Here is a 14398-nt window from a genome sequence, read left to right as displayed (position 1 = left end):
TTATCATGATAAACAGGATTAAATCCCCACTAGGTTAAAGGATGCATCAATTGCTACTTAATATATCACAGGAAATTCTCTCTTCTCGCTCACACACTCACCATTAGACTGGCGTTGGATATGCAGACTTGTGACAGAGCAAGACTGTTCTGTTGTGTAGAAAGGGAACTGAGAGAGAACAAACAATCATCCATCAATTTAGTTGAATAACCATTATCCACTTGCACTACTAAAATCCAAACTTCAAATGTCACTCAAAATCATGATCCTGCAGCATTCTTTGAAACATTCTTCAACCTGTTCAGCTCATGTCCTCGCGCGAATTGACCTACAGATTGTGCACGTGCAATGTCTACGTAAGATTTCTGAGATTCCAAGACAAATAACACATAGTACTCTCGAGGGAAGGGCCATCTGAGCATTGAAAATGCTCATCTCAGGATGAGCCTGCAGGAAGGGTATCACATGAGGAAGGTGGATGTCTTCCCTGTAATGCACAGCAAGCTCAGTCTGATGATGCTGTGACATACTGCCCCAGACCATGACGGACCCTCCACCTCCAAATCGATCCCACTCCAGAGTACAGGCCTCGGTGTAACGCTAAATCCTTCGACAATAAACACGAATCCGACCATCACCCCTGGTGAGACAAAACCGTGACTCAACAGCGAAGAGACTTTTTGCCAGTCCTGTCTGGTCCAACAAGCCCTCAGTCCAGCTTCTCTCAGCCTATTGCGGACAGTCTGAGCACTGATAGGGGGATTGTGCGTTCCTGGTGTAACTCAGGCAGTTGTTGTTGCCATCCTGTACCTATCCCGCAGGTGTGATGTTCGGATGTACCGATCCTGTGCAGGTGTTGTTACACGTGGTCTGCCACTGCGAGGACGATCAGCTGTCCGTCCTGTCTCCCTGTAGCGCTGTCTTAGGAGTCTCACATTACGGACATTGCAATTTATTGCCCTGCCCATATCTGCAGTCCTCATGCTTCCTTGCAGCATGCCTAAGGCACGTTCACGCAGTTGAGCAGGGACCCTGGGCATCTTTCTTTTGGTGTTCAAAGTCAGTCGAAAGGCCTCTTTAGTGTCCTAAGTTTAACTGTACCTTAATTGCCTACCGTGTGTAAGCTGTTAGTGTCTTAACAACCGTTCCACAGGTGCATGTTCATGAATTGTTTATGGTTCATTGAACAAGCATGGGAAACAGTGTTTAAACCCTTTACAATGAAGATCTGTTTAGTTATTTGGATTTTTACAAATTCTTTGAAAGACAGGGTCCTGAAAAAGGGTCATTTCTGTTTTTGCTGAGTTTATATATACACACACATATACATCTCAGTGAACTAATCAATTGCTGAGGCAGTCAGAGGCTCCATGCCGAGGGTGTGACGCAATTGCCGAGTCTCTAGAGACATGCAGTGGCCAAATCGAGCTTTTAATACATTCAATATTATCATTCCAGTCTTAATGTTCTCCTTTTCAGAGTGGACACATTGTTTGCAGTGTGCACAACCTGTGCTACAATTGAGTAACACGTTTTGGTTTATTTCATTCCATTTACGAGTTTTGTCAATTCAGTCATTTTCTTTTGTTTGGAGCTCTCCTGTCAATGTTGAGTAAGGACGCGTATGCATAGAAGTAGACCTATAGGCTACCTGGCCTGCGCACAAATGTAGGCATACAAAATATGCCCATTTGGGGATCTGATAGTATTTCTGATTGACTTAACACACCACCACGAAATGACCTGTGGAGCTTTTCAAAGTAATGTTTTCTTCACCTCAAACAGCAAGCAGGGTCTGTTTTTACATCCATTACAATAGTTCCTCAATGTATTTGAAAAATCTTTCCAGCTCTCTTTTCAATAACCACTCAACGTGAAAGGGAAAAAATGTCATACTCTGATCCAATGGAAACGTCATAAGCACTATTTTATCAGTGCTTGACTAGACTGAAATAGGTTCCGGTTCTCATTTTGGGCTGGTACTGTTTATATTTAGGTGGAGGAGCTCCACAATACTTTTGAGCTAATATTATTTAAGAGGAACAGGGAGATCAAGCAGTAGAACATTTGAGGTGCCGGTACTCTGCTCCGGTGAGCGCCTGCCAAAGGCAAGCACTGCTTCTTATCCCTTGCGCAAATAACCTACAGCTGTGTCTGTCCCGAGCTCATGGGGGCGGAAAACTGAGGGCCCAGAATATTTTTTACAATGTTGCAAGTTTGCTAGCAAGCTTCAGACTGGACTAAAGTTAAAAGTTTATACAATGTTTCAAATTCATTGCAGACAGGCCATGTAAGATATTATTTGTTGGGTTTAAGTAGACCTTTTTTTTTTATATATAGTAGGCAATGGCAATAGAAGTTACTTTATAGGTTTGTAATAATTTTCATTTACATTTTTATAGAATTTTGATTAACCACATGACAATGATTTTGAGATGCCTATACATTCAATTGTTTCACGAAAATGTGCAGATGAATAGATTGGTATAAATGGTAAGATACATTTGCATTCCTCATGGGAAGGGTTGCCGACTCCTCGTGTAGCCTTTTACCGGCAACTTCAGGAGAGTAATGGCAGTCTTTGAAAGCCAGCTGGAGTGGTAGGAGAATAGTTGGATCAGGTTTATTTTTTCTGGTTATCTAGATCTCGGATGCCCTCAATACATACAGTGGGGAGAACAAGTATTTGACACACTGCCGATTTTGCATGTTTTCCTACTTACAAAGCATGTAGAGGTCTGTCATTTTTATCATAGGTACACTTCAACTGTGAGAGACGGAATCTAAAACAAAAATCCAGAAAATCACATTGTATGATTTTTTTAGTAATTCATTTGCATTTTATTGCATGACATAAGTATTTGATACATCAGAAAAGCAGAACTTAATATTTGGTACAGAAACCTTTGTTTGCAATTACAGAGATCATACGTTTCCTGTAGTTCTTGACTAGATTTGCACACACTGCAGCAGTGATTTTGGCCCACTCCATTCAGACCTTCTCCAGATCCTTCAGGTTTCGTGGCTGTCGCTGGGCAATACGGACTTTCAGCTCCCTCCAAAGATGTTCTATTGGGTTCAGGTCTGGAGACTGGCTAGGCCACTCCAGGACCTTGAGATGCTTCTTACGGAGCCACTCCTTAGTTGGATTTTTGTTTTAGATTCCGTCTCTCACAGTTGAAGTGTACCTATGATACAAATTACAGACCTCTACATGCTTGCATTACCGCCTGGTATGGCAACTGCTCGGCCTCCAACTGCAAGGCGCTACAGAGGGTAGTGCATACGGCCCAATACATCACTGGGGCCAAGCTTCCTGCCATCCAGGACCTCTATACCAGACTTGGCGCAAGTGGCACTGGAGCGCCAAGTCTAGGTCCAAAAAGTCTAGGTCCCGTTTATTATCTATGCATAGTCAGTTTAACCCTACCTACATGTACATATTACCTCAATTACCTTGACAAACCTGTACCCCCGCACATTGACGCAGTACCGGTACCCCCTGTATATAGCCACGTTATCTTATTGTTGCCCTCTAATTTTTTTACTTCAATTTATATAGTAAATATTTTTCTGAACTCGTTTTTCTTAAAACTGCATTGTTGCTTAAGGACTAGTAAGTAAGCATTTCACGGTAAGATCTACAAATGTTGTACTCGGCACATGTGACAAATAAAATTTGATTTGGTGGCACCTTTTGGTCTACCACCTACTGATTTAATGCTGTCCAGGCAGTGCAGGCTGCAATTGCTTTCTCTACTATCCTTGCCAAGAGACAAATTCTTGAGTGGAAAGTGAGTGCAGTATTTAATTCACTTTTTAAAACTAGAAAATATATATTATACTTTAAAAAGGAAATTATGCATTTCATTCCACCTGGGGGGGCCTTCATAGACCTACAAATGCCAGACCTTCCTTTCGATTTATAAATTGCTTGACTGACTGATGTTTCTTTTGTTGTCATTTGCACTCATTGTGTGGATGGCTTGGTACAGCTGAGAATCTGCTACCATATCTGTCCGTATACCTCAGCTGGTGCTGGCCCTCGGGACTCAAACCTCTCATTGGGGTTGGGTGTATGAGGATGGTGCACCCTTTTGGGTCCCTGGGACCAAGCACTTCCTTCTAAAAATGTATAAATGTACATGACCCATCTAAAGACATGACTGTGTGAAGTATTCTGATATTGTAAGCCATGAAATGTATATTAAATATTTCTGCAAAATGAAAGCTGAAAAAACGGAATATATATTTATATAAAAATGACACTCAAGCCCTTTGTTCAAACCATCCAGGGTACCCTCCTTACTTGCTGTGCTGAGACATGGTATTCGGGGGCAGGTCTTCATTGTGCCCCAGAGCGCTGAGTGACGATTGCATTGATGTGGTCAACAAAGAGGCGGGCCCTGAGCCACTGTCTGTCAGTGTAGCCATGGAGACTGACATGGGTGTGGCCGAATCAGAGGCTGACTTCACAGACACTGCAGATCCTGCTGCAGGTGGGCAGACTGAACAGAGACAAGATGGAGGGAGAGATGGATTCTGGAATTAGTGCCAACCCAGATCGACAAAAGCTCTACAATACACATACAGTCTGATTGGGGAGATTGTCCATAGATTGCCATTCCAAGCCGTTTCCTCTTTAAGGGTTACTTTGAATGAATAGCCATAATACTAACCGAGGACCACAAAATAACAGGCCATGGTTCCAGAGTACTTAACCTACATCCAGGAAATGCATGGTAGCGGAGTACCACTTCACACAGTTGCCATGACGGCCATAACTCCCATATATTCAGACTTCCTTCACTGCAAACCCACACAACTACCAAAATGACTCACCTTCTACAGATTGCGTATGTACTGAACTGAATCCATTCTGAAAAAACAAGTTCAAGTGGGCTTGGTAGGGTACAGTAACATAGATGAGACATTTCCATAGCAACAGTCCATTCAGTAACAGAGGGAGCTGTTCAAAGAAAAGTGAACAGAGCAATTTATTTTGTATTTATCTAGGAATAAACACAATATGAGTGGAGGAATAGCGATATGAACGGCGCAATGAATGAATGGAGGCTCACCTCAATGTCTTTCTGCGGGGAGGAGACGGTGGGGTAGCGTCGGGCCTGAGGAGCCCTCTGGTCATACATGTCCATCTGACTGGGGTTGGACAGGGAGGGAGTTGCCTCACTGGAGGAAAAGCAGGGTGATTATATAAAGCCAAAGGCTACTTTGAAAAAGGAGAAGGAGTCCAGTCTCAAAACTCAAGTGGAGCCAAGTGACAAGAGATGCTTCACATGGGTCTGTTTGTGGTGTTATAGTTGTACAAGACCCCATCTTACACAAATTGTGCTGTGTCTGGTATGACTGAGATGAGTGCTCACCTGCTGGGGCTTGTGTAGAGGCAGTTCTGAACCTGGCAGCCTGGTGAGGTGGTGGCGGGGATGATGTCGTACTCCTGGAGCACGGGTTCAGAGCCAAACTGCAGCACTCCAAACTGCAGGTTGAGCCCAGAGATGTCTGCCGAGCCAGGCATCTCCACCGGCGTCGCTGGGATCTGGAATAAAATATAATAAAATGGTTGATGTCAGTGAAAGCAAGGAAATTAAGTTATGAAAAAGTAGGGAGAGGTAGGGATACATAGGTGTTAGGCAAAGAGTGCTGAAAGTAAAGTGAATTTGTGCTCACTGTTTGCTGCGAGTGAGCTAGTGTTACCTGAGGAAAATAATTAGAAGCTGGGTTCAGCATGATCGGCCATTCACTCTCTTTACATCGTCTTTGTATCAGTGTTGAGCTGTTACCTTGGTGGTGATGGAGGTCCTCTTCTTCTGCTGCTTGAGCTTGTGCTGCTGCAATGGCAGGGGGCTGGAGCCCTGGGCGTCCGGCGAGCTAGGGGACACCTGCTGCCCAGGGGGCACTGTCATTTTGGGGAGGGAGGACATGGGGGGCGCCATGAGGGACGAGGGGGTGCTCTGTGGGGGAAGGGAGGAGACAGAAGGGGGGAGGAAGGCATCCAACACGGAGGTGGATTGGTAGGGCTGGCGCTTTGTGAAGGGGCTATGGGCCGCAGGCTCCGGCTGGGCGTTCATGTCTGGGGAGGTGATTAGAGAAAGGAAGGTGGCTATAAATGGCTATAAACTTAAAACAAATATCTGAATCTGAACCTTGCATAGGGCAATTAACCTGTGTCCTCTTCATAAACAGAAATACCAGTCATGTAGGCATTTCTAACTCTCTGCAAACCAAAGTCAGTCTAGCCTCTATATACACCCCCTACTTTACTTGACAACCATCCAAACTGCCTCTATAGTCCCAGTATCTCCCTGAGTGTCCTCTTACCATACTGGCCCAGAGCTGCAGGGCTGGTGTCCCAGGAGGAGGGGGAAGGCTGTGCTGTTTGGGAGTGCTGGGCAGCCAGCTGAGCCAAGGCCTGGGCAGTCTTAAACTGCTCCAAGAACTGGGAGCCGCTGGTCGTCCCTGTGCTGCCTCCTTTAGGGTCCCCTACTTCACTGAAGCCCTTGCTTAGCATGCTCACCTGCAATGGGAAGAAAAGAGGAGGAACTGACATTCTGCAAGTTTTAGGAATGAGTGTGGAACAGAATAGAACAGCTGTGCTGGTTTATTGCTTGAACACTTAAAGTGGAACTGACTGGATTTTAATAACATTGCCGTAAGTCTTATTATGCATTCGGAAAGTAGTCAGACACCTTGACATTTTCCACTTAAATTGTTCCTCCCCCCCCCCCCCCCCCCCCTCAATCTACACACAATACTCCATGACATAGAAAAAAGTTTAAAATTATAGCAAAAGTATTTATATATATTTTTTTTTATCTACTGAAATAGCACATTTAAATAAGTATATAGACCCTTTACTCAGTATATTGTTGAAGCACCTTTAGCAGCGATTACAGCCTTGAGTCTTCTTGGGTATGACACTACAAGCTTTGCACACCTATATTTGTGAAGTTTCTCCCATTCTTCTCTGCAGATCCACTCAAGCTCTGTCAGGCTGGATGGGGAGCGTCGCTGCACACGTAGATGGGGGCGTCGCTGCACAGCTAAGTCCAGGCTCTGGCTGGGCCACTCAAGGACATTTAGAGACTCCTGCATTGACTTGGCTGTGTGCTTAGGATTGTTGTCCTGTTGGAAAGTTAAGTTTCACCCCAGTATGAGGTCCTGAGCGCTCTGACGCAGGTTTTTATTAAGGATCTCTCTGTAATTTGCTCCATTCATCTTTCTCGGTCACCTCCGTGACCAAGGCCCTTCACCCACAATTGCTCAGTTTGGCCATGCGGCCAGCTCTAGGAAGAGACTTCGTGGTTCCATACTTCTTCCCTTTAAGAATGATGGAGGCCACTGTGTTATTGGGGACCTTCAATTCTGCAGAAATGTTTTGGTACCCCTTCCCCAGATCTGTGCCTTGACGCAATCCTGTCTCAAATTTCTACGGACATCTCCTTCGACCTCATGGCTTGGTGTTTTCTCTGACATGCACGCCAATCAAGTAGAAACATCAAGGATGATCATTGAAAACAGGATGCCCCTGACCTCACATTAATATAGAGTGGGAAAGCGGCCGTGCGATTGGACAATTAATAGTCACTACAGTATATAAAACCTAATAAAAACATTTGTCTCGTCCATGACCCAAGTTTACGCAGACCGGTGCACCATAGCCAAATCAGAGCTACAGTAGGCCTTTATAAAACAAGCCATTTGCCACATGGGCCTGCCATCATTCACTTTGAATGGGACTGTGTCTTTACAGGCAGTTGCAACAGCACAACTTTAGATTAGAAAGCATTCTGCGAAAGCCACCAAATACACAGATTTCTGCAAATATAGTACCAGTCAAAAGTTTGGACACCTATTCATTCAAGGGTTTTTCTTTATTTTCACTATTTTCTTCATTGTAGAAGACATAAACTATGAAACTATAACACACATGTAATCATATAGTAACCAAAAAAATTGTTAAACAAATCAAAATCCATTATATATTTGAGATTCTTCAAAGTAGCCACCTATTGCCTTGATAACAACTTTGCACACACTTGGAATTCGCTCAACCAGCTTCATGAGGTAGTCACCTGGAACACATTTCAATTAACAGGTGTAACTTGTTAATAATTTGTGTTGTGACGAGGTAGGGGTGGTATACAGATGATAGCCCTATTTGTTAAAAGACCAAGTCCATATTATGGCAGCTCAAATAAGAACAGCTCAAATAAGCAAAGAGAAATGACATTCCATCATTACTTTAAGACATGGTCAGTCAAATTTCAAGAACTTTGAACGTTTCTTCAAGTGCAGTTGCAAAAACCATCAAGCGCCATGATGAAACTGGCTCTCACGAGGACCACCACAGGAAAGGAAGGCCCAGAATTACCTTTGCTGCAGAGGATAAGTTCATTAGAGTTACCAGCCTCAGAAATCAGCAATTAACTGCACCTCAAGATTGCAGCCGAAATAAATGCTTCACAGAGTTCAAGTAACAGACACATCTCAACATCAACTGTTCAGAGGAGACTGCATGAATCAGGCCATCATAGTCTAATTGCTGCAAAGAAACCACTAAAGGACACAAATATGAAGAAGCGACTTCCTTGGGCCAAGAAACACGAGCAATGGTCATTAGACTGGTGTAAATCTGTCCTTTGGTCTGCTGAGCCCAAATTTGAGATTTTTGGTTCCAACCGCCGTTTCTTTATGAGACGCAGAGTTGGTGAACAGATGATCTCCGCATGTGTGGTTCCCACCGTGAAGCATGGAGGAGGTGTGATGGCGCTTTGCTGGTGACACTGTCAGTGATTTATTTAGAATTCAAGGCCCACTTAACCAGCATGGCTACCACACCATCCCATCTGGTCTGCACTTAGTGGGAATATAATTCGTTTTTCAACAGGACAATGACCCAACACACCTCCAGGCTGTGTAAGGCCAATTTGACCAAGAAGGAGAGTGATGGAGTGCTGCTTCAGATGACCTGGCCTCAACTCAATTGAGATGATTGAGATGAGTTGGACCGCAGAGTGAAAGAAAAGTAGCCAACAACTGCTTTGCATATGTGGGAACTCCTTCAAGACTGTTGGAAAAGCATTCCAGGTGAAGTTGATTTACTTTGAAGAGTCAAAAATATAAAATATATTTGGATTTGTTTAACACTTTTTTGGTTACTACATAATTCCATGTGTGTTAATTTATAGATTTGATGTCTATAATCAAAATAAAGAAAAACCCTTGAATGAGTAGTTGTTCAAACATTTGACTGGTTCTGTATGTAAATACCATGGGAGTCCTCTTACATTTGGGAACTTTACAGTCCTATTGATCAAACAACCATAAAAAGGCAGGCCAACAAGATCAACAACTAATGCTAGCCAGAGGAAGATGAGCTAAAATCTAACGAAGGAACATTAGATAAACCCTCAAACTTTTTCTGCTAGTGGGCCATCACAACTGCACTAATAAACAATGGGGAATAAATAGTAAGTAGCCTGTTCTTCCTTCTGCAGCTTGCCTGCTAATGCTAATAGGAATGTTCTTATCCCAACCAAGAACCCAAGCTAACAGGCTAAAGTTGGCTAGCTTGTTACTTCCGGACACAAATGAGAGAACACCTCACTCTGACCATTTTACTTGCCATAGCAGAGCTGGTTAGGCTGTTTACATGTTATCTGGAGCGTTCTTGACTAACCATAACCTTTTTATTTTGCCTTTGTTTACTGACACCAGTCATATTCTGCAGGTGTTACACGTTCGTAAATGTATCTGTTATTCTTCACTCTGGCACACAGATGAGAGTGCTCTGAAATCGGAGTTGATAGCATATCTTGCATTCGCAAATTGACTCTGGCTAACTGGATAACAGTCGTTCAAGGTTCAGCATAGTGATTCACATTTCTGGCTAGCTAACCTAGCTGCATCTCTAGCTGTGTAGCCAGTGAAAAATGTTATGAGGGGAAAAAGTCACTCACTCACCAACTGCTCCAATGACATCCTCCTAGAAGCTAGCTATCGTTAGGCTCTGTGTTTTTAGCTTGCTCCATAAATAGATATGCTAGCCTATTAGCTACATTATGACTGACTTGGGATCATTGCCCTTGCTAGTTTGATTGTATTGACATTAGGGCTGGGCGATATGGCTAAAATATCATATTGGGTATAAAAAAATAAGACAATATTATGTTGTATTAATATTAAGTCATTTCAATGGGTCTTTCTCTATTCTGATTGCTTTATACTGTTCAATTCAACCAACAATTATCTTCAGCATTATCAAGCTCTGCATTTCCTGCACTCATTTGAGATCATTTTCACACTGTCACGTAAGGGCTTCACGATATGGGAAAACAATCTCAGCATTATTTTTAACCAAATGTTGCAATTCCGATTTGAGCAAAACACTGTAGGAATCTTGGAAATGGAATTACTCTAAATCTATAGTTAGAATTTAAAAGTGGGCACTTTGAATACAGTCTGACATAACGAATGAAAATTCCAGTGAACAGTTATTGTGACAGGGTAGCAACCAAACTGTTGACAAGTGTTTCCTAGGGGACCCTGTAATATTTGGCTACATTGAATGTTCTCTCTTAGCTATTCATGTAGCTAACATTCATGCAATGCATATTCCTCTTTGATTTAGAAGTTGCACAAACATTTACTGTTGCACAAACATGCCGATTGGGTCGACACCATCACTGGTATTATCAGGCTGTATAGCTAGTTACATTTGCTCTGACTTAGTACATTTATTAGCTAGCTAGATAGCCAGTCGGCTAGCGATTAGCGGCTAACACGATTTAGGTCCATCTTGCTAAGACAAACTAGCCATTTGCAGATGTAAGAAACAAACTAATAGTGTAATTATAGAACGCTAGTGGATTTATATTAAGAAGCAAAGTGAAAACAGCATCGTTGTCATCATTGTTGCATGTGCTGCATTGACCACTGAACGCAAGTGTCTCTTGGTCGAGGAACAACAAATGAGCTCCTTGAGTAAAGGGGGAGGGACTAGGTCTGTGTGGAAAGCGGCATGGAGAAAGAGAGAGGACTCAAGTAGTGGAGTAAACTATAAAAATAGACATTACACACAGCATATCACATTTAGCAAACCAAACATTCAAATACCATTATAGAAGGTAAACAAACCAGTTTGTGCATCAATACCGGTATATTGTCAAATACAGTATACCCCTCAGCCCTAATTGACATTCCCAGGCTTAGTTACATGTCAGTTTTTGGCCAGAATATTGAGTCATTGAAACAAACAGCGCATCCTGAATGAAGGCAGCAAACAATGTACCAGGCCAACTGTGATTTACAACCAGATAGCAAAATATTCTCTGGACTACAAAGAAATGGATTGGAGAATGATATTAATCATACACTGAACTGCAGCCATCTATTCTGCCAACAATGCCTTACTGTACATCCTGGAATGTTGAGTCAAATAGAACATATTTTTAGAACCTCAAGTTGGTTTGGTAGAAGAAACTGTGAATTTTATATTTTTGGACAAAGTAGTTAAAACGCGGTCAGATCCACTTTAAGTACAGTCAGAAAAATTTAGAATTGAGAAGAAGCTAGTGTGTGTCCTGTGGGCTCACCACGCTGTGCTGGTTGTAAAGGGTGCTGCTGGAGGGGGGTTGTGACAGCGGCACACCCTGCTTGGAGTTGCTGAAAACCAGTGACTGGGGGAGAGAGGGGGGCTGGCTGGCTTTCATGGGGCCCAGGGCCTCTGAGGAGGATGGGGGAGTCTTCCCCAGCAGCACAGCCAGGTCAATCCTGCAGGGGACAGAGGTCAGAAATCATTAGTAATTAGCCTTGTCCAAGCCAGAATGGCCCATAGGGCAGTAGTTCATCTCTTGCTTCTGTAGCGCGAGTCAGCTTGATGTACAAGTACACCCCCTGGACAGAATGCTAACCTATTACAGGGTCTGTGCAACAGACGTTGTTCTGATTCGTGTTAGCTAACCAATTGTATGTATTATAGTACAGTACATTTTGGGGTTGATGAAACCAGATACAGAGCTTAAAATCATAGGCATAACACAAGTGCTTGAATTACAAAAATTGATTTTCTCAGTAACTTTGGCCATATGACTAGACTGCAGTTTGGTGATGTTGAAGATGAATTGTTTAAATGGACATGAGACAAGATACACACCCTTATAACAAAAATGCATGGCTTTCAGTGAGTGGGTGAGGAGTTCAGCCAAATAAATCTTAGCCAAATACATTTAAACTCAGTTCTTAACAATTCCTGACATTAAATCCTAGTAAAAATTCCCTGTCTTAGGTCAGTTAGGATCACCACTTTATTTTAAGAAAGTGAAATGTCAGAATAATAGTAGAGAATCATTTCTTTCAGTTTTAATTTCTTTCATCACATTCCCAGTGGGTCAGAAGTTAACATACACTCAATTAGTATTTGTTAGCATTGCCTTAAAATTGTTTAACTTGGATCAAACATTTCAAGTAGCCTTCCACAAGCTTCCCACAATAAGTTGGGTGAATTTTAGCCCATTCCTCCTGACAGAGCTGGTGTAAATGAGTCAGGTTCCTAGGCCTCCTTGCTCACACACGCTTTTTCAGTTCTGCCCACAAATTTTCTATAGGCTTGAGGTCAGGGCTTTGTGATGGCAGCTCCAATACCTTGACTTTGTTGTCCCTAAGCCTTTTTGCCACAACTTTGGAAGTATGCTTGGGGTCATTGTCCATTTGGAAGACCCATTTGTGACCAAGCTATAACTGATGTCTTGAGATGTTACTTCAATATATCCACAGACTTTTCCTCCCTCATGAAGCCATCTATTTTGTGAAGTGCACCAGTCCCTCCTGCAGCAAAGCACCCCCACAACATGATGCTGCCACCCCCGTGCTTCACGGTTGGGATGGTGTTCTTCGGCTTGCAAGTCTCCCCCTTTTTCCTCCAAACATAACAATGGTCATTATGGCCAAACAGTTCTATTTTTGTTTTATCAGACCAGAGGACATTTTTCCATTTCTATTTCTTTGTCCCCATGTGCAGTTGCAAACCGTAGTCTGTTTTTTTATGGCAGTTTTTGAGCAGTGGCTTCTTCCTTGCTCAGCGGTTTTTCAGCTTATGTCGATATAGGACTCGTTTTACTGTGAATATAGACACTTTTGTACCTGTTTCCTCCAGCATCTTCACAAGGTCCTTTGCTGTTGTTCTGCGATTGATTTGCACTTTTCGCACCAATGTACGTTCATCTCTGGGAGACAGAACCCGTCTCCTTCCTGAGCGGTATGATGGCAGCCTGGTCCCATACTGTTTATACTTGCGTACTATTGTTTGTACAGATGAACGTGGTACCTTCACACGTTTGGAAATTGCTCCCAAGGATGAACAAGACTTGTGGAAGTCTACAATTCTTTTTCTGAGGTCTTGGCTGATTTCTTTTGATTTTCCCATGATGTCAAGAAAAGAGGCGCTGAGTTTGAAGGTAGGCCTTGAAATACATCCACAGGTAAACCTCCAATTGTCTCAAATTATGTCAAGAAGCTTCTAAAGCCACAACATCATTTTCTGAAATGTTCTAAGCTGTTTAAAAGGCACAGTCAACTAAGTGTATGTAAACTTTTGACCCACTGGAATTGTGATACAGTGAATTATAAGTGAAATAATCTGTCTGTAAACAATTGTTGGAAAAATTACTTGTGTCATGCACAAAGTAGATGTCTTAACCGACTTGCCAAAACTATAGTTTGTTAACAAGAAATTTGTGGAGTGGTTGTAAAACAAATTTTTATGACACCAACATAAGTGTATGTAAACTTCAACTGTATATGTGTGATAGCATGACTGTAGATTGACTAGCTGTTTGTGTGTCTGCATGCCGCATCAGGCCTGCCCACCGCTGTCCTGCAGTGATGGTGACATTCTCCCGGGGGAGTGGCATGGAGGCCACACTGGAGGCTGTGAAGATCTTGGTCTCTGACAGCTAGAGAGAACGACAGAGAAATGATTAAGATCAATGTATCAGCATTAAAGGGATCAAGCCATAACTAAATGCATTAACCTAAAACTACAAACAGAAGAATAAAGCAGATGGCTGGAGTATTTCAATCGGAGTGTTCCCTATATAACACCAGAGACCCTCTGTTAGATCTGTAGCTATTTGGGCATAAGCAACACCAAGTTTAGTGTTCAGGCTTATTTGAACATCTGGGTACATATGCAGAATGTCCATAAAATGTGTAAAAAAACTGGTCAAAAGAGGATCTGCCAAAATATGGACAGTACATCAAGGCATACCACCAAATCAATAAATAGGCATAGTAAAAAAAGGTACTCACGTCCTCATTCCAGTCCTCAGTACCCCACTCTTCTGTTGCACTCCTCCAGGCACCTATAGGAATGTAAAAG

The 14398-nt window shown here is 42.7% G+C and overlaps 1 protein-coding gene across 14 annotated transcripts in view; it reads right to left on the bottom strand.

Annotated features, from left to right (window-relative positions):
• The window catches only part of LOC109907707 (ubiquitin-associated protein 2-like), a 77441-nt gene that overhangs the window by 24861 nt on the left and 38182 nt on the right, over positions 1 to 14398 (bottom strand). For all 14 annotated transcript variants that reach the window (XM_020505830.2, XM_020505832.2, XM_020505833.2 and 11 more), the window contains 10 exons: positions 14329 to 14381; positions 13888 to 13973; positions 11616 to 11793; positions 6340 to 6535; positions 5802 to 6091; positions 5385 to 5557; positions 5082 to 5190; positions 4843 to 4879; positions 4310 to 4508; positions 102 to 168 (listed from right to left, as the gene is read on the bottom strand). In XM_020505830.2, coding sequence (XP_020361419.1) covers positions 102 to 168; positions 4310 to 4508; positions 4843 to 4879; positions 5082 to 5190; positions 5385 to 5557; positions 5802 to 6091; positions 6340 to 6535; positions 11616 to 11793; positions 13888 to 13973; positions 14329 to 14381 — 1388 coding nt within the window. The remainder of the gene's footprint in view (positions 1 to 101; positions 169 to 4309; positions 4509 to 4842; positions 4880 to 5081; positions 5191 to 5384; positions 5558 to 5801; positions 6092 to 6339; positions 6536 to 11615; positions 11794 to 13887; positions 13974 to 14328; positions 14382 to 14398) is intronic.

Source organism: Oncorhynchus kisutch, linkage group LG17 (genome assembly GCF_002021735.2).
Source record: "Oncorhynchus kisutch isolate 150728-3 linkage group LG17, Okis_V2, whole genome shotgun sequence".
In the NCBI taxonomy this organism is placed as follows: Eukaryota; Metazoa; Chordata; class Actinopteri; order Salmoniformes; family Salmonidae; genus Oncorhynchus; species Oncorhynchus kisutch.
This window is presented reverse-complemented; position numbering and strand designations above follow the sequence as displayed.